General features: G+C 30.8%; 2 protein-coding genes and 1 long non-coding RNA gene across 6 annotated transcripts; 1 reads left to right on the top strand and 2 right to left on the bottom strand.

Annotated features, from left to right (window-relative positions):
* Positions 1-9,868: 9,868 nt before the first annotated feature.
* Positions 9,869-17,451, bottom strand: LOC103483272 (putative recombination initiation defects 3). Its single transcript, XM_051085888.1, has 12 exons — positions 17,222-17,451; positions 16,511-16,633; positions 16,050-16,203; positions 15,741-15,875; positions 15,387-15,439; positions 15,081-15,275; positions 14,788-14,853; positions 14,656-14,705; positions 14,020-14,173; positions 13,774-13,873; positions 12,608-12,722; positions 9,869-10,242 (listed from the first exon to the last, which is right to left on the bottom strand). The coding sequence occupies exons 1-11, from the start codon at positions 17,294-17,296 to the stop codon at positions 12,610-12,612; spliced, it is 1,218 nt and encodes a 405-aa protein (XP_050941845.1). The 5' UTR covers positions 17,297-17,451; the 3' UTR covers positions 9,869-10,242; positions 12,608-12,609.
* LOC103483271 (uncharacterized) lies at positions 10,234-13,744 on the top strand. The gene is made up of 3 exons (XR_536554.3): positions 10,234-10,692; positions 11,331-11,586; positions 11,775-13,744. It is a non-coding gene; the product is annotated as an uncharacterized LOC103483271 (long non-coding RNA).
* A 941-nt stretch (positions 17,452-18,392) lies between the features above and the next one.
* On the bottom strand, positions 18,393-25,926 carry LOC103483270 (uncharacterized). 4 transcript variants are annotated; one of them, XM_008439819.2, is made up of 16 exons: positions 25,799-25,926; positions 24,911-25,093; positions 24,644-24,727; positions 24,473-24,544; positions 24,332-24,403; positions 24,005-24,241; positions 23,186-23,296; positions 22,988-23,101; positions 22,129-22,251; positions 21,962-22,030; positions 21,736-21,842; positions 20,878-20,961; positions 20,707-20,794; positions 20,033-20,152; positions 19,279-19,463; positions 18,393-19,014 (listed from the first exon to the last, which is right to left on the bottom strand). In XM_008439819.2, exons 2-16 carry the CDS (start codon positions 25,022-25,024, stop codon positions 18,717-18,719), a joined length of 1,878 nt encoding a protein of 625 aa, XP_008438041.1. In that variant the 5' UTR covers positions 25,025-25,093; positions 25,799-25,926; the 3' UTR covers positions 18,393-18,716. The 4 variants fall into 4 exon arrangements, with proteins under 4 accessions (XP_008438041.1, XP_008438040.1, XP_008438044.1 ...); XM_008439818.3 differs by having other exon boundaries at positions 25,716-25,852; XM_008439822.3 differs by lacking the exon at positions 25,799-25,926 and adding an exon at positions 25,622-25,763.
* Between the last annotated feature and the right edge of the window lie 356 nt (positions 25,927-26,282).

Raw genomic sequence — 26,282 nt, 5'->3', positions numbered from 1 at the left:
TATTTTATTTGATACAAATATGTGTAGAATGCAAAATAAAATATGTATTATCAAGAAAAAGCACTAAAAATATAATTGTTAAAAATATTTATAAAATGTATTAAAATTTTAGATTATAATTGATTGAACTAGAACATTAAAAAAATAAGAATTAATTACAAATACATAATTTTAAGATTATTAGAAAATTAGGAACAGACAAACGATGAAGTTTTATTTTTTTATTTTGTTTTTTCCTCTCTAAAGAAATATTTATTAAAGCAATAGGTTACTATATTAATTAATTAATTAACTACTTAGAATTGTGCTAAATGAATTTAGTTCAAAAATAGATGAGGCTCAAAATAATAAAATTTTCAATTTGATGAGAAAAATGAGGAAAATTAGTTATAATCTCAACAACTTATGTGTACCTATGTCCAATATTGTCTTGTTATATTAAATATATATAAACAAAAAATTAATTGCTTTTATTGTTTTTAACTTGATGTTTTAATGAGATTTTATTAGGATTTAAGTCTTCTTGGCAAAGAAACAAAACCAAGCAATTTACACAAGAATATCGCACGACAAAGTCAAAAAAATCCATTTAGAATAAGGCAAAAAAAGAATCGAAGACTCTCGATCCTCTAATGCACAACGCAACCTACCATAACATTCTAACAACAAACATGAAAAATGAGACAACACCCAATTTTTTGCTTTTATCTTTAGCCTCCTTAATACAAAAGGAGACTTCAGATAAGTCACGACAACATCATTAAGTAAATTGACGACCTCCAAACAATTAGGGGCCCTTTGGGGGAAGGGTTGGGTTATGGAGGGTTAAGGTTATGATAAACCTAGTGTTATGATAAACCTAGGATTATGATAAGATGTGTTTGGAGAAGAGTTATGGAGGAAGTGTTATGATAAAATGTGTTTGGGGGAAGGGTTATGGATAATAATTTGATAAAATGTGTTTGGGAGAAGGGTTATGATAGATTAACGAAGTGTTGAAGAAGAGTTAAGGAAAAGTTGAAGAAGGATTAAGAAGTATTGAAGAAGGGTTTGAGGAAGGGTTAAGGGGCTAAAACTAAGGTTATATAACCCTTTCCCCAAACGAGGGTTGGATTACATAACCCTAACCCCTCATAATCCAACCCTTCCCCCAAACGCCCCCTCAAACTCTATCAAAATATTCGATACATTTATGCAAGATAGAGTCTCAAGCCCAAAGCAAACAACCATCAACTCAAAGAGCTTAATTGTCTAGCATCAAAGAACAAACTTAAGCCATAGATAATTAAACTTTGCAGCTTATTTAAAAGAATTATTTGACAATCACCATCTAAAAACGATGTTAACAAAAACTTAATTCAATTGACATCGGTGTATCTTGAGAACAAAAAGGTTCATGTATCAAATTTCTCACTCCATTTATATCAAAGAAAAAAGTCTTTAAAAGTCAAATCTCTCATTTATAAGTTATTTACTCCTGCGGACGTTTATTTGGTTCATTAAAACAATTTGACAAATAACAATTTGACAAATTTCTAACTGATAGGGAATAAGGATTACTCCCTTCCCATTGATCATTAGCCATAGGGAGGAAATTAAATTTATTATATCTTCTTTTTAGTAACTGATCTTTTAATCCTATAGAATATGAGGATTATATTTGGTTTTTGATATTTGTAAAATCAATTTTTATTTTGTATTGTTGTCTATTTTATAAATTTTTTCTAAAATACAAATCAAAGTTATAAATGTTAGAAATAGTAAATAAATTAAACTATTTACAAAATATAATAAAATTTTCAAATACGTTTAAAAGAGTTTGTTATATAATTTGTAAATAGTTTTTATTTTTAAAAATATTTTATTTAAAAATTGGAAGAAAATTCTTAAAACTTCACTTTTGAATTTTTATATTAATTTTTTTTTTACATATATTATAGATGGAAAGAGTATAGGTTGTAATGAAGCTGTATAAAAGTCACATCCAATTAATTGGATTGTCCTTCCCAAAAAACCAATGGATGTGATCTCACCTAAATAAATTGACCATATGTTTCTTTAGCATAATTTCAAGTAATATACGCTAGAAACAAACATTTGACAAATAATATTAGGTGAAAAGAAATAATACTACAACAAAATGGCTATTAGACCAAAAAATAATAATAATAAATCGAAGAACCAAATGAACATACACACAAATTTTTTTGACGCATGTATACTATTTTTCATCAATCCTCCAAATACTTTAACTAAAAAGATGAATTGAGAAAATAAAAATAGCAAAAGTGAATTTGAACATAGTTAATCGATAAAATTTTAAAAGTGTTCGATCTTTTATATCAAATTAAATTATAAAATATAATTATAAAAAATGGATGGGTTGAATTGTTGGAATTACAATTTCTATCATAATTAATTAAGAGGAAGAAATTTCCATTCAATTACGAATGATTTGAAAATAAGGAAGAATATTTCCCTAAATCTTTTTAAAAGTAGAATAAAGAAACAGATTACATGCTTAACTCATACATACATTCCCTCCCTCCTTTTTGCTTTCTTTAAAAAAAAAATAGTTATTATTATCACGCGTTTGACTTTTAAAATTGATTTATATTAAAATTAATAAAAATTAATCGTTTTTTTTTTAAGAAAGAAGGAGAAGATGGATGTTTTTCATTTTGAAAAAAAGAAAGCCCACATTAATCCAAACAGCAAGAAGAGAGATGGAATCCTCTGCTTCAATTACTAGGGTTAAAAAGGAAAAGAAAAACAAAAAAATAATGATGATGACGATGATAATAGATAATAAATAATAATAATAATAATAATAATAATAATAATAATAATAATAATAATAACAATAATAATAATAGAGAGAGGGCCCCAATCCCAAATACCAAACAAGAAAGAGAGAACTTTGCATGCCAACAAAGGGGCAATGCTGCTCTTTACTTGTTGCTTGCCCTAGAAGATAATTAATTGTAAGAGCGGTAAAGAAAATGTGGGAAATTAGGGAAATTACAAGATTAATGTTAGGTAACGTTTTAAAAGAAAAAAAAAATCGTTTGACAACTAACCTATTCCTATTTCTCCTTAATTATTAATATTTTTTAATTAGTAAATATCAAAAGTTTAAATGTCAATTTTGATTAAAAAAAATTTAAAAACTTTTTATCAAAAAATGAAATAGAATAATCAAATTACTTAATAAACATTTTTTATGTTATATTTACATTATTGACCTCTTAAGAAGACATTTTTATGGAAATGTAGTCATTTGTGCAAATAAATTACAAACTATTTACACAAACACAAAACATAATTGAAGTAAAAAAAAAAAAAACAATTTACACAACAATTTTGCTATTGTGTGTTTATATTTTGCCAATTTTCTTTCATTTTTTTACCATTTTTTAATATTTTTAAATTCATATAAAATTAGAAATATTGATAGTAGATTGTTATTATATAAACTAACGTGGTGACCAAAGTAAGTTTGGTTTAATAGTATTGACATGACTTTCATTTCTACGTATCAGATGTCTTTTTTCAATCACTAAGTGTGATGGGGACAATAACAAGAACCGGCAATAATGTTTAATTTCTTACACTGTGATTAATTATGTAAAAGTAATAAAGCAAGAAAAAACAAAAATGATTAGCCATTCAAACTAAAGCATACGTCCGTAGCGTTTGATTAGTTTGTTGGTTGGGATTAGATTGTCATGTTAGGTACATTGGAAGCATCACAAAGAGAGCTTCTTTTTTTATTCTTAAATTATTTTTCTAAAATAAGTTAAATAAATTTGGTGTTTTAGTTTTTTATGCAAAGGAAGGAAGACCACAATTATGTCACTTCAGCCGACACTCCGGGGTTCAATCAATTTATTTATTTGTTCTTTTTCTTTTTATAAATAACTTATTTTTAACTTCTTATTTTTATTTATTTATTTGTTTTTATTTTTACCAAATGAGTTTTAGATTTTGTTTTATTTTATGAAACTCTCCATGTAACTATTTTGGGAAAAGTTAAAATTTAGAATTCTTTTTCCAACGCTGCACCTGAAATCCTAAGCATAGATTAAAGTAAAATTCATAACTATAAATTTGGAAAACAAATGTATTCTTCCGATTAAATTAAATTATATGTTTGGTTCATTAAGTTTTACAATTGTGTCTTTTTATGTCTGTATTTAGTTCTTTTAGATAAATTACAACAAAGCTTAAACTTTTAAAATTTTGTTTAATAGACTCTGTCAGTAATCTAATAGTTCACCTAAATCTATTATTTAATAAAGTAATTATACATAATATTAATTTGACTATTTTACACAAGTTGGAAGTTAGAAACCAATACCTACCCAAAATAAAATTATACAATTAAAGAGTTTTTATAGGATGTGAACGAAACAAAATAGACAAATTTAAAAGTTTTGAAAAGTGATTGAATTTTTTTAAATATAAATAAAATTTTATGTTGTTTTTTAATATATTAAAATGAAGTAAAATATAGAAAAATATTATGTGATACATCAAAAGTATTATTTTGTTACATTATTTAAAATAATTTTTTGAGAAGTAAAGGAAAAAAAAAAAGCAAAACTTTTGCTATCAGACAAATTTAAAAATGAAAAATACAAGAAAAGTAACGTCCAAGAGGTTTCAAATTTTTGTGGAATTTAAAGTATAATAGATAATAGGACCTCTTTAAAAACTTCGAAATCTATTAAAATTTTCTTTTCGAGAAAATTACTTTTTTAGCTAAAGAGAATAGAAAAATATGTGCATATAGTTTCTCAATTTTAAAAACATACTTTTTTAGTCCCATTTTTTTTTAATAAAGAAAGATGTCCATTTGATCTTAACTTTTTAGTAAATTTTTAGTCCACAAAATAGGTTTAAAATTTGTAATTTTTTAAATTTTAAATTAAAAATAAGTTAAAAATATCTCTTCTCAAATTTCATATAATTATAAAAAATAGCATAAATAAAAATACATGAGAAATCTTTTAAACCTATTCTTAAAATCTTGAATTAAAAAGATATATTTTGAAAATTTATGAACTAAATGCACCAAATCTAAAAAGTTTATAGATAAAAAAAGTATGTTTAGAAAATTCAGAAAACCAACATACCTGTTTTAAAAAATAGGACTAAAAATGTAGTTTTTCCAAGTAATCAAAACTCACCTAAACTTATATCCTATGTTTCTTTTTGTATACAAAGTTGGGGGAAAAGAAGAAAGAACAAACAGTATATTTCAAAAGCAAAATCCATAAAAGAAATTCTAAAATATTCCATTGAGAAAATGCAGAGAGAAGCAGAAAATAATGAAGCTTAGGATCTCATGGATCCAGCTGAGAGAGCCAAACCTTTTTTTCTTTTATGTGGGGTGGGTTGGTAGGCACTTGCGTCAAGGCATTGGGTTCCCCATTAATGATAGATTTTTGATATTACATTATGGAACTTTCAAGCCAAACCCTATCAATAGAAAGAGGACAAATGATATATTATTTATACCAAAATAACAATAATAATAAATATATGAAAAATAGGACTTCACTTTATTATGTAGTGCTGATTTTGGGTTTGGTCAGCTAAATAAAGACTTGATGTCTAATGTTGAATATCTTTATCATACGTTATGGATACATGTTAGCCCCACAATTGGATGGCTCACTAATTTTTGTTCTTTTATTGCCTTTTATTGTGACTAGTACCTCACCTATATCCATCCTACTTTGGAAAATATGTATCATTTTTTTGGACTCATTTGTTAAAAGGGATTTTTTCTAATAAAATTTTATTGTATTTTATTTATTATTAATGTCTTGCTAGTTAATTTAGTCGATGAAGTAAGATTTAATCCTTGATTAAAATAGCTTGATCAATTAGGCAGACAAACTTTTCATCTCCAACAAACAACCTTGATTCTCTATCACTAGCCAATTTCCTATCTAATGTTTCAACTCTAATATCAATATCTAAACTAACATTTAAAAAAATTTAATGAGACAACAAACCTCCAGATACATCCACAATTCTTCTAGATATATCTATCACTTTGAACATATACATTCATAATTTTGATTTTGGCTTCACTTAAAAGATTTACCAATTCGTTAAGAAAATAACGAACCTTGAGATATCTTTACAATTGTATGTTATTATTGTCCACTTAGGACATACATCCTTGTGACTTTTGGTTTCAATTTCACCTAAAATCCCTCACACGTTGAAGATGGTTATTCTCCCTTATAAACCTATCATCATTTCCTTATCTTAGCCAATAAAGTTAGATTTTAACTTTCATTTATATATTTAAGTATTTAAAAAATTATTTAGTTAAAAAAATAGATTTCAAACTGCTAACGTGTTGATTAATTTTAAGAATAACTAATTTAATACTCAAATTTATAATTGGTTTCAAATTAAAGGTGATATAGATTTAATAGCTTTTGTAATATTTATCTATTAAAGTCAACTTAACCTTATTTATAGTTTAGGCTATTAGGCATGCCACAAAGCACAAAAAAATTTCAACAAAATATTTAATAACACTTTCGATTTCACAAAAACACAAAAATTCAATTCAGTCTCTAATATTGTTATTTGAAAAGACTTCCGTCATTTAAATATTTAAAAAAGAAAGGAAAAAAAAGTTTTTTTTTTCTCTCTTGTGGGGTGAAAGAAAGAAAGGCATGCTTGTGGAGGTAGCTTTCAGATTTCATCATTAGAAAAAAAAAAATCAAAACTTATAAGGTGGCTAATGAGTAGGCATCAGATTGGTTAGATGTTTCATGGTAGGCATCACCTAATAAAGAAAATTAAGAATGTGAAGAAAGAAGTTTGTCCAATAATCTCTATCGTACTTTAGGAGAATTTCCCTAATAAGACAACATATATATCAAGGGGGGATTAGGAAACACAGAAGGGAAATAATAATAATAAATAAATGAAAGGAAAAAAAAAAAAAACAGTCCTAATTACCGAATATTCTACTAAGCTAATCATTTGTGCCTAAAATATAAATTTCTGGAGAATCTTCTTTACACTGTTTCAAGTGTAGTTGGATTCTTGGTCTATCCATTTAGATTAAGGAATATTTATGCTGGCAGTTAAGATTTTTGTGGAAGAAAAAGGAGGATCAAGAGATAGTCAGTCAGATAACTATGCTGCCATGCTGGCATTGGTTCCCCTTTTTAATCCTTGATTAAAACCCACATAGATGTATAAAAACAAAATTTTCACGTCATGCAAAGCATAAATCAAGATGTAATAAAATATAATAAAGTGGCCTGTTATGTACATAACAAATGGAAGGGTTTGTTGGACAAATGCAAGGATATAAATTTAAAGTAGGGTAGAGATTGAGTTGAACTATGAATTCTAAAGTTAAAACGTTGAAGTTAGAAAATTTCTGTTTGAAATAAAGAATTATAAGGTAATTTATTTTTTATAAATGTGCAAAAGAAAAAAAGCTTTCAATAAATATAAAAACTTTAATAAAAGACACTTCTGAAATTGAGTGATTTAACATTGATTTATGACCAAATTAAACACATTCATGGAACTTCTATTAGCTCAAAAATTTACTATGGGCCATTTAAAATCTAAAAAAAAAACATTTCTTTTTTTATTTCTAAAACCTAGGGTCTTAGGCAAACCATCAATATTGATAATAGGTACTTTTGAATTCTTGAAAAGAAAAAATAACGGACAAATTCAATCATTTTCTAATTTATGTAAAACAAGATCTTATAAATACCCACTCCAATTTAAGATCCACTCCATCTTTAATTTTAAATTTTCAGTATATTTTGTTAAAAGAAAATTTAATTCTTTTAATTGGATTTTGAAATCTAAAAAAAATCTCAAAACATACATGTTTTCATGGTCGAATGAGAAGATTTTTTTTTTTTTTTTTTTTTTTGTAAAACAGTTATTGGAGATAGGATTCAACTTCCCACCTTTATGATATGATGAAAAATTATGCTAATTACCTAAATAAACTCATCTTGGTGAATAAAAGGAAGTGTTAAATATTGAATACGGTTCGACACAGTGGTAGTTCATATTTATTTATCATAGAATCTACTATCAACCAATAAATAAAGCCTAAGTCACGCTGTACACCCTCATACAATAATTCATCCTTAAGATAGCATAAAATTAAATGCTATCGAATCTGAAAGGAAATGCAATTTCCTTCCTCAACCCATCTAAATAATAAAATTTCAATTCCTTAAAAAAAATATTAATAATACAAATTTTAAATAAATTGAGAAATTGTTACTGATATTATAAAAAAACTATTTATAAAATATACCCAAAAAAAAAAAGAGAGAGAGAAAAACATAGATTGACTAAAGAGAGTTGGATAGAATTTGCTATTTTTTAAAGACATCTCAGTACATTTTCATTTTTTTTAAGAAAAAATTATTTCTTCCCACTAATACAAAAATAATAATAATAATATAAAAACTGTTTTTGTTTTCATCTAAAAGGATCAATACATTGATAAACGTATTTTTAGTCATACTATAACTTCTATCTTCGTATTTTGGGTGTTGGGGTTCATTAAAATATTAAATTATAAAATTTTCAATTACTTCAACCTTAATATATCTTTATTAAACCCATGCCATTAACAGAATTACCAAGTAGATTAAATAATTTTTTTTAACAAAGTTGTCTATATTCAAAAAGTAGTTAAATATTTATTTTATATCAAAAATGTATTTAGAAAAATTATTATCAACTTCGACAATAGAAAATCAAACGTTTGACCGTTTATCAAAAAAAATCAAACATATAACCTTAATAGCAATAGTTACAACAATTCTAGCCTACATTTTAAAAAAACATAACAATAGAAAGATAACTTGACTTATTATCTTAAAGATTACCGGTTCAATTCTCACCCCAATTATTAAACTAAGATATTGTTTTATGACATTACAAGTTAAAATTCAAATTTTCATCCTACCATTGCAACTCTACATTCTACCAACAAACCCAAAATAAAAACACAATATAAGGCTTAATGACATTACGTAAATGTCATTATTATTCTTAGTTCAGCAATCAAATTATTTTAAAATTAATAACTAAATGACTAGTACGAGAGAGCAATTTGAAAATAATTAAAATCACTTTTATCTTATTTTAAATAATTGGAAAACATACAACTAACAATTCAAAATCAACTTTAGTATATGAAAAAATCACATTAAAAAACAACAATAGTTTATTTTAATATCAGAAAACTATGGAATCTACGGAAGGTTTGAGCTTCGGGGGAACGTGGAAATAGAGTTCCAAGACCCGCTCCAATCGAGAAGAAAATAATATTTTTTAATAAAAAATCGGATTGTCTTTTTTTTCTTTTCTTTTCTTTTTTTTCTTTTAAATGTTAAACAACGCTCGTGCCGCTCCCGACTTTATTTTATATCACATGGCTCAAATCATGTTCACAGTGTATATATTCAAATTCAATACTCTACACTTTTCTCAACCATATGCCATTTTAGAATCGCAATTTTCGAAGAATACCTAACTAAAAATTTGAGTGTGGACAAAAATTCGGAAGTTTATGGGTTGTAAAATAACCCGTGATTCCCAAATCATGGTCCAGAAAACAGGGTATTGATAAAACAGAACATCCATGTGGGACTTAGTTGGACTGGCAGACAACAATATCTGGTTTGTGGGCTTTGTTAAATTCAGTGAAAACGTGGACTTTCCAAAGGGAAAGAAGAAAAGAAAAGTTGGTAATGGGCTTCATCATTCAAACCCCACCATTCCCGAAAACCCACAACAAAAAGGGGAACATTACATTGTTAAGAGGAACTGATAAATCTATTAGCTTTGCTTCGTTTCAAAGAAAAGCTAAAAATGGGAATGGCTCAAACTTATTTTAATGTCCTACAAAAGAGCCTTCCCCAACACAAAAGGGTCTTTTTATGTGAAGAGTAAGTTAGAGTTATGCTCACCTTTTGAGTAAAAGCGGTGTGTTAGTGGTCCAGATTCCAAAGTGGGAGGGGGAAAAGATATGGAGGGATATTTGAGCAGTGGAAAAGAAAAAAGAAAGGAGGATGTACGAAAAAGCAAGAAAGCTCAGATAAGCATAATGGACAGCATGCAAAAGTGGGCATTTATATTCAAATGCAAGATAAGGATCCAATTACCTAGAAGAAAGGCTTCTCTACATACTGATCGTTCTGACCCATCTTGCACCTGCAAAAGAAGGGTAGGAAAAAAAGGAAAAAGAATACAGCTGTTCAGTGATCTTGCATTTACTTTCGTAGATTTGATATAAGGATGTGTTGTAATTCTGAATCGAAGTTTTCGATAGTACAACAAATATGGTATGAAAATTTGAATATCTACTCGTGAAAAAAAGGGGTACATGCCAGTTACCTCCGGTTACTTAGTAGAATTTATGAACTTACTCAGACATGTATACATAAATGATACAGATTTTGTCATGAGGTAAAAGATGTGATATATATGGCCAAATATAGCACAAGATCAACTCTCTTGTAGCCACAAACTGGGAAAATAAAGGAATATTCTTCCCCAACTATTCTATAGCAAAAGTTCAATCATTTCTCACCATGGCGGTGTTTAATTTGGAGGTATTGTCTCGAATCAAAGATCATTATGGTAGGAACAGGCGGAATAAAGGTTTGTTTGAACCTTCATTCATGATAGGGTCTTTTTGCGCTGAAGAAGCAAGATATAAGATTAATGCTATCTCTTTTTTCCTGCAAGTTATCTTGGTAGTGTGGTTTCCGAACGTAACAAATCGAAAAGAAGTTACTATTAGGACAACACAAGAAGATGGACTCCTACTTAGTTTCTATCTCTAGAATAGGCGGATGAACAAGTAAAAGTACCAATTAAAACAATATATTCAATTGAAAGCTTTTTATTTTTCTATTACTACAAAATTTCTTTACTATCATTTTCATCCTTTCGACCTAGAAACTTCTTTGTCTGATTCCAAAAACAAAACCTATCTTTTTCTTTTACTCTTCATCTTTTGGCTTGGTTTTAAAAAACACTGCTAAAGATAAATAGCAAAACAAAGAAACTGATGTAGAAGTAGAGCTTATAAATGTAATTTTCAAACAAAAAAACCAAATTGTTACGATTCGAGCTAACTTTTAGAATTTAGTTAAACTCTGAGTGCTATTAGGATAGGATAGTAGTTTGATTCTATCTCACGTTTTAAACCTATACCTAAAAGGTCTATTCATACACCGGCAGTCTTCTTCTTCACGTAACAATTTTCTTATTATAACCTAATTTCTTTCGACCAGGCAAAAAGTGCACATAATTTTGAGTAGGCTGAAATGCTCTCAGAGGTCAGTCTCTTTCAAAAGGTTGCAAGGGCATAGTACGGATTGGATAGATGCAGTTAAAGTACCAGAGAATATTTCCACACACGAGATAAAAAACAACAAGACAAATTTTCGCATTGTGCATCAAAAAGCAATCTTTCATGCTACAAATGTATTATCTACAGATATCAAAAGAAAGGAATGTAGTGTAACGATTCCAGGAAATCTTATCCATGTAAGTCTCATTTTAGTATCTTGAATTTATTCTTTCAACGCCCATTATTCTCCCCGCCTACTCGCTTAATATGGAGGCTTACATTCTAAATCTAGATTTTTCTTTTCCTTTTTGGACTTTGATTTTGGAAGAATAAAACAAAAGATTATATATTGTATAATAACTTTCTCCATCGTTTTTTTTTCCAGAACATGGGTCAGTTGCCTATCTGGACGTTCTGTTTCACTCTTAAACTATGATTCTGGTTTTTCAATTTAATATATGTCAGGATTTCTAAATGATGTTAGTCCGTTGTTTTGATGGGACATTACAAGCGCTTTCGCTTCCAAAATAATGTAGGCTTTTTGGAAATGAGCAATTTCAAGTCTCTTTGAAATTTGGATGAAACGAGGAAGCACATTTCCAGGCTATATCATGATTAAGAGATTTTTCGGATCCTTTTAGAGCAAAGAGTGAACTTCTCTTAGATTTTGGGATTACGCTTGCATGCAAATTTGATGGTGATTGGTGATTACTATTCATTCCTGTAGTTTTTATTTTTAACGAGAGGATTTCTTCTGCTCATCACTTATAAATATTCTCTCATTTTCATAACGTCTTATTTTATGGTGAAAGATGATACGAATGAACAGAGCTTATTAAAATACTTCTACAAATTTTAGAACGTTTCGTTCAGGATAATTTCATATTTTATTTGACATGGCAATTAGAGCTGATTTCAAATATTTCTATTTCGGGCTTTATTATTTTTTATTGTATTAATGACAACCTTGATTGTCAAATATTTCTCTAAGACATGGAATTCTCATCCCTAATTTCCCCACAAATGGTTGGTTCTCCCATTTCCCTTTCCTCCTTTCCTCTCTCTTTAGTTTTATTTTCTGTTCTGCGCCTTCGCTAGAACAAAAGATTGTCAGAACTTAATTCTAAAGATTCCTTACAGAATGCACATGAATCAATAATTTTCAGAATATAAAATGAGGACCGCAAAATCATTGGTATTTAAGGATCAGAAATGAACCTTCAATTAATAATTATAGGATTGCTGTATTTTCTTTTCTGCCTTCTTGCTTTCCTTAAAATTCTGGCAGTTTCTTGCTTGGCCTCTTCTATGGAATAGTAACGTACATCTTTTCCTACATGTTGATATAAATAACATCAAATTAAAGACTAAAATTCAGTACACAAAACGGACTAATCTGTATGCGAAATAAAGCACGTCGAATTGTGCCAGTGAACGGAACTACTGAAAGTAAAATTTGCATTTGAAAGGTTTTTTTCTCTCCTCATACTACTAGCTATCGTAGGAACGCATTTTTTTCATGTGCTTTTAGAATGGCTCGTTGCTTTTGCACACTAGAATACTACTCCACTGAAACAAGAATGTGTAGCTTAAAGGATAAACAGGAGAAAACTCTAAAAATAAAATCAAAGTAATTTTTATGAATCAAAAGTTACCTTTAGAAGCTAAAGAAAGCATAAGCTCAACTGGTATATGAGTATGAGGTCTATAGTTCAAATAACCCTACTCCAGTTATACTAAAAAGAAGTTATCATAAGACAATGTCTCGGTATATAAAGATTTGGAAAGTAAAATCTAATCCTAATCCTGATATGTGGAGGATTTGTACAGCATGCTCTATTTTAAGCTAATCCTCCCGTACCACTTTCCAATATCTAGGGAAGACAAACTTGTCCTGAACTTGTGTCCAACATATCTACAGTTGCAAAAACCTAGACACATTTTAACTACGTCCGACTGCCTCAATAAATGCTCAAGCTTCTCTCCTTTATAGCAGTCAGATGCTGCTGAGCACTTTGGGTGGTTTTATTGAATCTAAAAATCAAGTTAGTTTCGGTTAGACTAATCTAAAATAGACTTAAATCTTATATGACCTACTCTGCCAAAAATCAGAATCCTATCCTTCCAAGGACAAGGTTCTGAGCACTTGAAATGAATAGAATAAATAACAAATAACAAATAACAATATTTTATGTAGGTCAGCCGAGCCATTTTTTTTTTTTCCTTCTAATAGTTGCATCATATCATTATTTCTTTGTTCCGTCTTGTTCATTTCTCATATGAGTTACATGCTACTCTATTTGCATGTGAAGAAGATGTGATTGGCATATTTAAATTTACACAATTTATATTATCTAGAAGCGTCTTTATTTTGCAGGAATCACCTGTTTTCTTCTCTTCAATTAGGCAGGAGAAACTTCTTTCAATCTCCTCATCGGAATCAACAATAACTCTATATTCCCTTTCTAGCACCAGGCACTGCTGCTAATATTCAAGTTGAAATCTTTATTTGCTTTATAGAATAATGTGTAAATTTCGGATTCAATAATGCTTTAAAAAATGCAATTACACAATTTCCGCAATAAATGGTAGTGTGATGGCAGGAAAAATAATAAAATTTAAGTAGCTACCTGTTCAGAAAATGGAATTACTTTATTTGGATCATCCCTTGTCACCACACTACTAGTGCAAAACGCCTTTCCCACTTTTACTGATTTCCACATTCCTACTTCCTCCTTTTGTACTGCAGTTGCTTGAGTGCAAACATTTGGAGACGCAGATTGACTGGTATAAAGTGAAAAAAGTAAGTTCACTTAAGATGCTAAGCAACAAAGAACAAATAAGTATAATTCCATAGTTCATTAATTTCATGCCACATTAAGATAATATTGCTGACAAATGGAAATTTCTTTCCTCCTCGCCTATACTCTCTATGCAATATGATTGTATTTAATGAAATATAATGCCATAATTCCCTTGACAACTTCAAGACTATCATATATGAGAGCCATAAAATATAGGGGAATGGAAGAAACCATTGAGCTTTTGTAGGTCACAAAATGTCATAAACTGCAATGAAATTTCATTTTGTGCATTAGAAGGGAAAGTTGAGCTCGCAGATTGGAATGCATCAATTCAATCTAAACGATCACCATTATCTTATCAATAATTCATGCATTTAAGATATGATATCTATCTGCGTGTGAAATGCATAGAAACACAAGGAATCAAGCTAGTTGTTATGAAATGAAAACGGAGATTCATACATTTTACATCGATGTCGCTTCTGCTTTGGAACATCCAAACATGCTGTACGCTGACATTTGCAATTAAAGCCTTCCATGAGAAATAGAACAAATTCCTTAGACATATGATAGATATTTAGTAAAAAACTGAACCTCGGGAGATTGAATAGAGTGAGGTGGAAATTTTTGCAAGGGTTTCTTCAAGGTAGAGATCATTGCCTACAAGTTAACAAAAAACACGTGACTGCAATGTTTCATTTAGTTGAGATGAGATATTAAAACAAGAATACAAATTTAGGCAGGGTATTTTTACAAAAACACACATACACACACACATGCCGGAATGGAGTTCGGAGGCAAATCCGTTTTAGCGTACATTTATACCAACTTTTTTTTCAATACTATATTTATAGGCTATAGAAATATTTGACACAACATGCACTTACCTTCATTTCTTTGGTGAATGTGCTGATGAAGTCATTTTTTAATTTAAGTTGAGACGCTTGTACTTGCTTTTCCAATGAAGAAAGAAAATCGGAAATCTCATGCAGCCTTTCTTGGTATGCATCCTTCTTAAGTTGATCGGATATCAATTTGAAGCCTCCATCGATGATAGCTTTCATGTCATCGTGGTCTTTGTTCTGACATTGAAATTTGCACTCGTTAATTGAATGCACAATTTAGATATTACGATTACAATTAAAGAAACTTAATGATCAAAAAAATATTTCATTGATCTAATACAATTTTACCATGGATTGCAGCAAGCTACTGTTAACAAGCATCTTTTGCCATATGCTTTCCACTGCAATTTGAAAAATAAATAAGCATTTTATTTGAATAAACTTTTGGCCTTGAAACTTTAAATTTGAGGTCGGGATTGTGTACTGAATTGGGCACTTTCCCCTTTTCACATTAATAGCATAGCAATCTTAATCTACTTTTTGAAGGAACTGAAATTCAAATAGAGCATATTCATCACCGTATTCCTACTTCAGTAACAAACACATCGGGTTTCAATGCAGAAAGTGTTTTTCAAGCAGTAAAACTAATACATAGTTTCTCTTCCAATTTTACTTTTCAGCTTGAGGGATTGCAAAACTCACCATCCAGAGAAACTTGCTTCATTCCTTTGTTTAGTTGTAAGATGTCACTGAGAAGAGAATCCAAGATCTTTCCAAACTTGTTTAATGAGTTTTCTATAGTTCCAAGGCGGCGGTCAAGTTCTTCACCAACTTGACCTGAAAAAGAAAGCTAAATTATGAAACTAAGTCACAGAAAAGATATCAAGGTTGTAAGAAATGGCAGTTGATCAACTTACCCTACACAAACTGTTATACCATGCTGTAACGGATTCAACCGAACTTATTGAAATAGTTAGAGTCCGCTATAGGAGTCCAAAAGAATGAACTTACACTTAGAATCCGTAAGAGGACTAGGTCTCCATTTTTGTGTTAAACTGGTTGAAGATTTTGAGAGTCCCAATTGACAATCTTCTTTGGAGTAACTTAGAGGAGGAAAAAAAGAATTCTTCTTAATTGAGTTTTCTCGGTCTTGAGAGCTAAATCTCTGCCAGAAAGAATCGTACATCAAAGTTAATTCATAAGTGGAGATTAAAACAAAAAATAGATTTAAGAACTCAAGAGATAGTTTCCTTTTCTTTCTTTTTTTGGTAGATTATACGTCAAAAAATAGATAATAAAATAAAATTCAAAAGTGATTCCTAAACAATGAAAATAACCATTTCCAAGTTTTGTCTTCAATGCTAATGCGCATGGAATGATAAAGAGCCAGAGCATTTTAGTGTCATTTCCTTAATTTCTTAATGGACAAACAAAGTCCTAAATCCAGAGTCTAGACAAGAACCGAGATTGACCTGTTCATTTGTCACGACTTCGTCAAAAGAGTTCTGAGAAAGTTGAGAATACATGCCGTGCTGAGACGACAATCCCTGAGAAAAGGATTGTTGCGAAGGTTGTGATCGCAACTGTGGTGCTTGCTGCCCAGTCGTTAACGCATTTAACCTTCTACAGATTTTCAAGACCATTCACATTTTCATCACTGAAGAAACTTTCGTATTTTTCTTGAATATTTTTGCGTGGAACAAAATTGAAAATAATGACGTAATACTCAAAATATTGGATCAAGTAACTCAGCTTGCAATTTCATGATAAGATTATAGTCTGAAAACTTCATGTTCTTACTCATCTGTTCTTTTTATCCAAACTTAAAGTAACTGAATAATGTATTGCTAAAAATAAAGTCAATTCAACCATAGAACGAATCAAACTACGATGCGTGTAAGTATCAGTTTCGAAGTCTATACAGTAAGAAATATTTAAAATATCAATCTCTTAACAGCTCGGGGACAACAAATTCCTTCCGAATCATCAAAAACGCAGCTAGGATGAAAAGGAAATCCATATTTTCCAAAACGAGTAACACAATAAACAACATGAAACATTTATGTTAAGAAAATGTCAAGCTACTGAATATGAACAGCATTGCAACCTAAACTTCTTTGCGCATTGTTCTCCATGAACTCTTGCAATTCAAACAGAATATAACGCTAAAAATAATTAAGAACAGGTTCATGCCTGGACTGAGGAGGAAGAACGGAGATAGAACTGAGATCACAGGCCTTGTTTATCTTCAGCCGCATTTGATAGAAACGCTCTCTGAGCGAGGACTGAGAAGCCAAATACTCTTCGACTGGTCGATCGAAACTGCCAGCGTAATCGAGCTATGAAAGAACGATTGTGGATCAATCGCAACCAACTATATTGTTTTGCTTGCAGTATTGAAATGAGAAGGATTTCCAAGCTTGAAGGTTGTTAAAGCTCAAATGACAAAATATGGGAATAAGTAGTATGAAGAGAACTGAACAATGGCGGGAAATGGCAAACGCGGTTCCGCTCTTGGGCCGAATTAACGGCCCATTAAAAATTATATAGCCTATAGGCCCGATATATAAGAATAAGTATGGGTAGCAATCTTTATACTAATTACGTATCAATATTTTTTAAAAATTCTAAACATAGATTTTGACTGCTTGATGCATTATTATGATTTATCGCTTCTCACACGTACTTTTATATAAGTTCTAAAGAATGAGTGTATTTAGTTCATAAATACTTTTATATAAATTAATCCATAAATCTTTAAAATATACTTTTCTAATCTTTGAATTTCTCTACAATAAGTACATTTAGTGATTTAGTTTTCAAAATATATAGCTTAAAAAAACTCTTTTAAGTTGTTTTAGATTTTATTTTAAAAACTTATCAGCTATATGACATTTTGAATTACAAAAATAGGTTCAAAAATAATTTGAAGAAGATATAATTTTTTAGATCCTGTTTCTTTAAGGGATAGTTGTAAATGTAGCAATTATATTCAAAATAATTAACTATATAGCAACATTTTGAAAAAATTACAAATATAACAAAATTTATCAAAATCGATAAGAATCTATCACTGATAGACCATGTAACAAATATTGGTCTATCACTGATAAATTATAAAAGTCTATAACCGATAAGTTTTGATATATTTACAATTGTTTTAAAATATTGCTATATAATTAATAATTATTCTAAAAATTGCTATCGATTCTAATTACCCTTCCTTTAACCATTATTACAGCACCAACTCTTGGCCCATGAACGATAGGGGCCAACTTAGGGGAGAGTTGTGATATCATGATCTTAAAAGGAGGGCGAAGCCTGAAAAGGCAATAAAGTCTGTAATTGGATCGGTTTGAATTATAATGAAAATTTTTGCTTATACATGTATCACTCAGAAGTGTACAAAATTTTGGCAGTATTTCATCACTTGGTAAAACTATTACAATCCTGGAGTGTAAACAAGGGCAATAATCAAAGCGCTGCAAAGCTAGAAAAGGAATAATTCAAAACTGAACCCCCAACAACGATTCTAACCCACCTAATTATCATACATTTGAAGTAAAGAAGACAACCCCAAAACCAAAACTAGATTTGCAATCACCATTTTGTGAAATATGAATGCGCAGCGCCATTCTCATTTGCATTCCAGTTAACTATTCAAGCTGAGATATGTTATCACAAAGATTCTGGACTCATCGAGGGTCGGATTCTTGAGGGCATCTTAACAAAATCGTGCCGGTACTGAAGCGAATTTCTTGGTGTGATGGACATATTGTTTAATCCAGAATCAAGATCAAAATCTTGGTCGTCGTAGCTTCTTGCCATTGCTACATCATCCATAAGGTTTTCCTCAATTATATCTGGAAAAACCTCTGCATCCTCATCGCTGCTACCTCCATCTTCCTCTTGTTCTTCTTCTTCGGCATAGGTAGGTCTGACCATCGACCAGTATACAAAATGTGGCCGAAGATATCTTCATAAACAAGGAGGAACAACAAAGCATGAGTTATAATTCAAAAGAAAAATCAAACAAAACATCCGTACACCTTCAAGTTCTCAAGCGTACTCACTCTTAGTAATCAATCATTTTGAATATAAAGCATAGCCACAATGAGCAGGCAGAATCATTTTATAAATTCTTCTACGTCTGTTCATATTTTATAATGGTTTTATGATCCCATCTATCCTTTGTTGTCTTGAAAAGGAAACAAAGAAGATTAACAATAAGAGTATATACCTGTCACATTTTTTTAATAAGCAAGGGTCAAATGGAAAAAACATGTCGAGCCTTTCTAATCCACCAAAACTTCTTGAATATTCAGACTCCAGCAAACCATTGAATATAAAAGTCTCCGACGGTGTAAATAAATTAGCAACTTTTGCCTGCTGAAGAAATTCCTCAACAATAGATGGTAGGCAAACCTGTTAAACAAGAAGACGTCAAAATAAATTTCATATAAGAAAATTGCAAAGAACAGCGCTTCAGACCATAATTAAATCATTTGAGGTTAATGACACAACATCAAAACTATAGCAGAAATCCCAGATTTGTGGATTCAATATTATGAAGCACCGGAGAGGAGTTGCAAAATTACAAAACAAGACGTCAAGCTCCAAAGCCAAAATGTTAACTTATAAACATTTCCAACTTAATGCATGGATAGATGTCCATGAGGGAGATTAACGTTTTTTATTTACAAGTTCTATTGATGTATCAAATTTGCAAAAGAGGGGCATATCGCCGAACCATTGGAGTTGCAAAAGATATCTCCAATTTCTCAAGAGGGAGGAATAGAGGCTATATGAAAAAATTGATTAAATAAACAAACCAATGGACCTCAAGTACCTATGGTTACTCGGTTTTCAGGTACCATATGGTTACTGGGTTTTCAGATCATAAACGTTGATTTCAAGGACAAGAAATAACTAGCCGAACAATTTATAACAAAAAAAAAAACCACCAAAGATAAAGGGATCAACCAATTACCCACCTTCAGTGGGCTTAATCTATGCGTCAAGAGAGGACCAATGGGCATAAGCAGAAGTTGGGACTTCAGACGTGGAATTTCCAAAATGGACCTCATCCGGAAGCAAAGCACATACATTATGGCCTGTGGAAAAGAAATCATTAAAAAAAAGGAGGACAAAGTTCTAAATCTTATAAATAAAAAACTGCAAGAATGCCATTTTTTTCTAATTAACCAACACCTTCATGAAGTTCATTCTCCAAGATGCAATTCAAAGTGTTAGAATTGAATCCATATTTCAAAGTCCAGTTTTATTTCTCTAGGGCTCAACAAGGGAGAATTTAAAATAATAAAAATAAAATAAAGTAACCAAAAAAACCATTTCAGGGTTTGCCAATTGACCCCTTGATTTTTCATGAATATACGGGGGAGACGCATAGAAGTAGAAGACCAAGTAGTCAAGGTCAGTTTCTTGATCACGATTCAAGAAAGATTCTGAAGTTTCTTTCAAACCATAACCTCCATCGGACTGAAGGATTTTCGCCTGAGCGTGTAAGTAAGGACCTTCAACCAGCAGGTAGAAGGGCTATATTCCAGTTTTTCAACAAATCAATAACAACAATTTAATCATTATATTTCCGTTTTTTAACAAATCTCACTGCCTTAGTCTAACAATAAGGAGTTCAAGCAATGTATACCTGGCAACCAGAATAAAATACTTTATGAGCCTTTGGGTTCGGGTCAACATTCAGTGTTTCGCCATATTCTAAACACCAATCCACCAATCTGAAAGAAATAAGAAGCAAAACTAGACTTAAGGCCACACCCTACCTATATTAATTTCATCAAAATAAAGTTGACAAGTTAACCTTTTCAATATAGTAGTAACCAAAGAGGTTGTCAAAAACTTCCCACGAGACAAGAAACTAGCAAGATATGAAACAGCACTCATCCTGCACAACATTGCAAACATACATTATTTAATTTTCATTTTTATATTAAAAAAATAATAATAATAAATAAGTAGGAGGAGGAGGAGGAAAACATGTTTGAGCTCAAGTCCAAAGACTAAAAACAAATTCATTTTTGTAGAAAAAATGAAAATATTTGTTTGAGCGTAGGTTCAGACTGGGGGCCTACTAGTGTGTGAGACAGTGTGAAGTTGTAAGATTATATTTATGTAAAAGGCTACTAAGCTATTCACACAAATTTTATAGAATTCCTTAGTAACTGCTTGCTTTCATCCCTTCTCAAGTCACGAACATTTGTCTACAATACTACAAATTTGATAGGCTCATGCAGGAGCAAAATTCTTCCATTTAAAGAAGGACTTCTTTTATATTCTTTTATGTATATTCCTATATAGATAAAAGAAAACAAAAAACTTTAAAACCCCTAAAATAAAATAATACTAGAGAGAGAAAGACTCAACTCAACCCCACAATTGTTAGTAGTTGATTTCTTAGATGAGTAAGACCTTGCAAAGGAGATTCAATTTAAATGGCTGCTAAACGAATAAGAACGGGTGAAGCAAGTGTTGTAAAAAGTAAAGGCAACGTAAATATGTTGGCCCACCTTCAGATCTTTTATGAAGCTTACAAACACTAGTGAAACATAGGTTTCAAAGGCAAGACTAACCAACAAAATTTGTTTCTTACCCAATACATAGAGAGAGAGAGAGAGAGAGAGAGAGAGAGAGAGAGAGCTTTCTAATGAATTGCTAATACCTGATAAGCGGAGGATCATTGCAGGAAACAAACATATCAGCAAGCGAAACAGCAAATCTCGCACCACAAACTTCAGGATCTAATGAACAAGCATAGAAAATGACAAACTGCCAAAAAAAGCATCAAAAGCAAGCCATTCAGTCTTCATAAGCAAGAAAATTGATATAAAATGAGAGCCCACTAAACCAAGCAAACATCGAGAATTATTGCAAGGCATGTTAATTACCTGAGCAAATTTAGACTTGTAAGCAGTCAGAACAGTTCTTTGGAATGATAGGAGTAAAATGTCAAAAACCTGACCTCCACATTAAAGAAACATGGAAAGATTATCATTTGCAGAATAAAACAAAGAATTTGAGAACAAAGGAAAATTATATAATCTACAGAAGGTACCTCATTCAATCGTCCATCACGTTCACATGATTCAAGATGTTCAAATGTTAGAACAATCAAGCTATCTAACGTTTCAGCAATTACATTTCCACCTAAGCTTCTACGGCTTAGTTCTCTTGGAAGCTAGCAAAGTAAAATTAAATTTTAGCCAAGTAAATAACAGCATGAATTAAAAGAAGTATCAAGACGTATGGCAGAAAAGTCAAAATGTAAGTAATTTTTCAAAAAAAAAAAGTCGCATATTATTTTAAAAACCTGACTCAGCTTGAGTATAAACTTTGTAGACCCAAAAGACAATCAGCTTCAAGGCAAGGTGTAAACCTCAAAGTTAATTAAAAACATTTTACAAATCTAAAAGTGGCATCCACGTATTGTTAAACATAGTACTATAATAGTTATATTGAAGTATAAAAAGTTCAACCCGTCAACTGCCACTTAAACAAAAAGATATTTTAAAATGATATTTATAACATCACTACTATCATCATTAACAGGATTGGCTTATACTAAAATTTATCGTCTTCAGTGTTTTTAGAGTCACAAAACTAAAAGTAGTAGTAGTCCAAATTAACAACTCAAACCTCTGTATTTTAAAAGAATGACCCTAATCAATATTGTTCTTATAGTCATTACCCTAATGCCTTTTTACCAATGGGTAAGCCTTTTTTTTTCTCAACGAATGGGTAAATCTTGAGGCCAAAAGTTGAAGAGTAAAGTCTTGCCTATAGATGAGCCTTAAGGCATAAGCCTCGAGATTCTTCTCCAAAACAAAACGAAGAAAAACTACGAAAGAGATTAAATATCATTACAACTTAGTGAAATAATCTTCTAAATCCAGCCTAGGTATTGAATATCATACCTCACTAGAATCCTCATTAATATCATCTGTAGTTTCATCATCATCTTCAAGTTCCATCTCAAAAATTCCTTTACTGAAATCGTCTTGTAGAATATCATCCCACCCAATCTCCACCTACCAGAAGGTTAGAACTAGTTAATATTAATGATAAAGCAATCGCATAAACAAATGTGCCGTAAAATATTTGTGTTCCCTTACATCCAAATCTAGAAGCTTATCCACCAGCGCAGTTAAGATCTTTCTCCCAACAAATTCACTCAATGCACCCTTTTCCAACCTCAACATGTTTTCCACATATATCGTGGTCAACTACAGAGGAATTAAACAGATATTAATGATAAAGCAATCGCATAAACATATATAATTTATTTTTAAAAAATCCTAACAAAGAGCGCAAATGTTTTGAAGGTGAAATAGGCATTGAGCTTTTAAAAGATTGTTTTAAAAATATATCAAAGCAATTTCTCTCCTCAAAGCAAGCAAAAGGCATCTGTAAAAAATTTCGGTCAGGGCTTCTAAAAATGTAACCATCTTCTTTGTACCTGACTCTTTAACTGACCTATTTATTTGAATCATATGAACATATTTATTCAAAAAATTTAAGAGGGGTTCGTACATTCAGAGATTGTACCCAATGCAGCATCTAGTAAATTTACACTGCATTTCAACTATAAATCATTACCAGGCATTGTTCTAATTTGAACTATATTTGGTAGGGTATTCTAAATTCGTAACGATATAAACCTTGTCATCTAATACCTCAGTTTGCCAAAGCCAAAGCATACAAACTGATAATGAGCTTTCAGCTTCACAACAAACTTCCAATAGTCATTGGATTGATGATCGTAAAAAAGAAAACAATGGTAGAAAAATAATTTTAAAAAATACCAAAATAAGCAATACTTTTTTGGGAAAACACTACAAAGATAAAATATATATAATCTTCAGTGAATAATAAACACAACTTTCACTTAGATTTCTCTAAAGCAACTTTTAGTCCATGAAAGTTCAACTCACAGATTCTTTGAAAAAGACTCTTTGCATTTTATGGACAACTATCTGCTCCAATCTCAAGGGTGCAAGAGGCACCAGGTCTGATATATCTTTTAGAGCTGTGTGTACTCGAGAAAGAACTTCATCCTTTTTTGTAAGACCATGTGGTTTCTTCAGGAAATCCATGTAGGAATTGGGCGGCATGAAGTTATTTACAAGCATATCCAAGCATGAATTCACATATTTTCCATTTGAAACAGCCTGAAACATTGAAAAGAAAAGTCAAAAGATCTTGGAACTATTAGGTGAGCCTAGAGAAAGAGTGAAAACTATTATCATAAATGCTCATACCAGGGATATTATTAGTTCAATCAGGGAATCCATCACGTTAGGTCCATAATCCCACAAGCTCATTTTAAAAATCTGAGAAAGAACTTCCATTACAACAACAAAATTGCAGGATAATGACTCAGAGTTTAGACATAAACTTACTGCTGCAAGCAGAGATTCGTGTTGAATGATATCTATACAAGAAACTGCTCCAGATAGTGCCTTCAAACATGTCTGTTAAGCACATCAAGTGAGTTAAAAACTAGATAGTATTTTACCTGAAATTAAATCTCTTATCATTTGTCAAAAACAGATGTGTTCTAAAGGGCATACCACGAGCAAGGCAACCTCGTCGGGAGATAGTCGATCTCTGTGGTGTATAACACCAACAAGCTGGTTATACCCATCAGTATCTCCCTACACCAATGGAAGAGATTTCATAAGGTTACAACAGTTATTCCTCAAAAAAACAACTCGATTAGCAGTGAGAACTCAAAATCACATCCCAAATAATAAACTACGAGAGTGCACTTCGAAAATCAATTGCTATATGATCTTTCATTTAAGTAAAGACCAATGATGATTTTAAGAGAATAATACCAGTGACACTGAACTAAGAAAACCCCTAATGAAATCAACTAACTGGGCATCTGTGAGATTAACATCCTCCATATCGTGCAACTGAGCCTGATTATTTTCCAGTTCCGCCCCCATGATTAATGCCCGGCCCCTATTGAAATCCTATCGTCACAGTGGGGGCTGGGAACAGGATGAAATTCAAACCTGAAACATGAAGACAGATGAAAAAAGGATTCAAACAAAATAATTAGGGAAAATAAAAAGTAAATAACATTCCTTCGTGCATGATAAGTCAAACTCAAAACAAACTGGAAGAAAAGGGTTCGTTTACAGAAAACATGAGGAAGTATTTTATTAGGAACATCGTTAAAATAATTGATTCATACAAAAATAAATAATTCAAAGAAACATTAGAACGAGATAATCATCAAAATGAGAGCAAACTTGCTAGCTTCGGAGCTTTGATCAAAACAAAAACACGAAACAAAATTTTTGAAGACATGAACTAACGCAGAAACAACAACGATTCTCATCACATGACACTGTGAATAGACCACCTTGCCATCAGATTTTCGTGTTTGTTGGGTTGGTTTACCCGAACAAAATTAAGTTTACAACCCCACCCAACCCGTAAACAACAGAATGAAGAAGAGCAGCAAGGAAGCATCAGATGAAGGAAAAAAGTTAGAAAAGTAGAAAGGAGAATCGATTGGGAAGCTGTATATGGATTACCAAGAGATAAACAGAATCCTAAAACAAAAAAGATTGAATGTTGATGGAAAGGAAAGGATGATAAAGTTATAGAAGGAGAAGATAAAGGATTTACAAGAGGGAGATGAGTCAGACGACTGAGAAGTGAGAAGATGAAGAGATTGAGAAGAGGAAGACGGACGGTTTAGAAGTGATAACCTGAGCAGAGGAGACCAACGGCGCTGAGGAAGAGATTGAGAAGATACGCAGGCTTAAACCTAATTTTATTAAATAAAATAAATAATAAAAATATATATTATATAAATTCATATTGGGTTGAGTCGACCAAATTTTTCCAAAAGACACAACTCAATGCACATTTTAAATTAATCTAAGTCAAACCATATAATATGGGTGGGTAGTGCGCGTTGTAGATTTCTTTGGGTTATTCACGAACGCGAATACAATACGACTACGTGTCTGTGTCTAAAAAAAATAAAAGGAAGTTTTGGATCGTTTGTTAATGTTTATGTTTTTGTTAGTTGTTTCTTTTTATAGAATAAGATACACAAATATATTTAATAATTGTTTTTGTTTCGTGTTTCTCAAAAAAAATACAAAAACATGATGTGTTTGATAATTGTTTCTTTTTTTATATATTTATTTTTTATTTTATTTATGTTGTTTTATTGGCATCTAGTTC

Source organism: Cucumis melo, chromosome 6 (assembly GCF_025177605.1).
Source record: "Cucumis melo cultivar AY chromosome 6, USDA_Cmelo_AY_1.0, whole genome shotgun sequence".
Classification (NCBI taxonomy): Eukaryota; Viridiplantae; Streptophyta; class Magnoliopsida; order Cucurbitales; family Cucurbitaceae; genus Cucumis; species Cucumis melo.
The sequence above is the reverse complement of the archived record's forward strand: the minus strand, read 5'-3'. Positions and strand labels throughout refer to the sequence as shown.